General features: G+C 28.0%; 1 protein-coding gene across 1 annotated transcript in view; it reads right to left on the bottom strand.

Annotated features, from left to right (window-relative positions):
- Window positions 1-64: 64 nt before the first annotated feature.
- The window catches only part of CBG24201, a gene marked incomplete at both ends in the record, with an annotated part of 2,504 nt that continues 1,190 nt past the window's right edge, over window positions 65-1,378 (bottom strand). Inside the window, 2 exons of the mRNA XM_045241006.1 lie at window positions 65-183; window positions 565-1,336. Coding sequence (XP_045091272.1) covers window positions 65-183; window positions 565-1,336 — 891 coding nt within the window. The remainder of the gene's footprint in view (window positions 184-564; window positions 1,337-1,378) is intronic.

Raw genomic sequence — 1,378 nt, 5'->3', positions numbered from 1 at the left:
TTCAGAGGTGTATTTATGAAGGATACTTTACCAGAAAAACGTAAAGAAGTAGAAGTAGGCATCATTAATCTTGATAGTTCAGATAATAAAGGTACTCATTGGGTCTGTTATAAAGTAAATAAAAGTGAATATTATTATTTTGACTCTTTTGGTTTGGACCCACCTCAAGAAATAATAAAATATCTTAAACATAATACTTCAAACGAAATAATTACTTCAACGTTTCAAATACAAAAATTTGATACTCATCATTGTGGATACTACTGTCTACTCTTATTAAAATTATTAGAAAAACATGATTATAAAAATTCTATTCTAACTCTGATTTAGGAATTCTATAATGCTCGAAAGCTAGAGTGTCTATATTATCTACTGTATACCTTTTTGATTCTTTATCTTTACCAACTAGATTATTTAACACAACTTTATTTTGTTTTACACTGTGGAGATTATGTCTGCTAGAGTTAATTAACATTTGTTGTCTTCTTTCAATAGTATGATTTAATAAGCAGTTCTTATAGTCATTAAAAGTCATTTCCTTTTTAACAACAGATTTCTTCACACCTTTATTTCTTTTAGACTCCATTCCCTCATCAGTTTTAAAAGCATATTGTTTTGGTCTAAAGGCTACAATCTCAGTCATTATTTTACCATTCAACTCATCTTTAAATTTACCAATAACTTTTTTGTTCTCAATGCTATGAAGTTTATTTTCTTTTGGATAATCCGAAAAATCAAAGTGTTCTTTCATAGCTAACATATCTTCATAAACATCGTCTGTTTTAATTTCATAAATATAAGAATCAGTATCTTGATAGCACAGTCTCAAATTCGAAGAATATTTTGGAAGCATCACATCATAGTGGAACTCATACATTAGATACTTGCTCAAATCTAAAATAGACATCCCCACATAAATTGGCTTATCTAATTTAATATTCTTCTGAGTCATCTCTACTAAAATCATATTCTCATTTATAATATGTCTCTGTTTAAAATTATTGCTAGCAGCTAGTTTCATAACTTTATCCATATTTGACACCACTTTGACATCCACTCTATTTCTAACGTTCTCCATAGTTTTACCAAAGACAGAATTGTTCATGAGCTTGAAAAAGTCTTTCTCAAAATCATTCTTGGCATTTTTTCTCAAGTTAGTATTCAGTTCTATGTAAGAAGATAACCAATTGCTTTCTTTAAAAGTAATAACTCTATGAATTTTCTTCAAAATTAATCCATGATCTAAAACTTGCAAAAGGGCTTTATAATGTATTACATAATTTCTCTTTGGACTAAAATCATTTATTAGTTTATTGGTAGATCCAACTCGTTTATTCTCTGGACAGAAAGGTAAATCATTATGTTTATCATGTAATTC

Source organism: Caenorhabditis briggsae (assembly GCF_000004555.2).
Source record: "Caenorhabditis briggsae AF16 supercontig from assembly CB4, cb25.NA_110, whole genome shotgun sequence".
Lineage (NCBI taxonomy): Eukaryota > Metazoa > Nematoda > Chromadorea > Rhabditida > Rhabditidae > Caenorhabditis > Caenorhabditis briggsae.
Note: the sequence above shows the minus strand (reverse complement) of the source record. Positions and strands in the feature narration are given on the sequence as shown.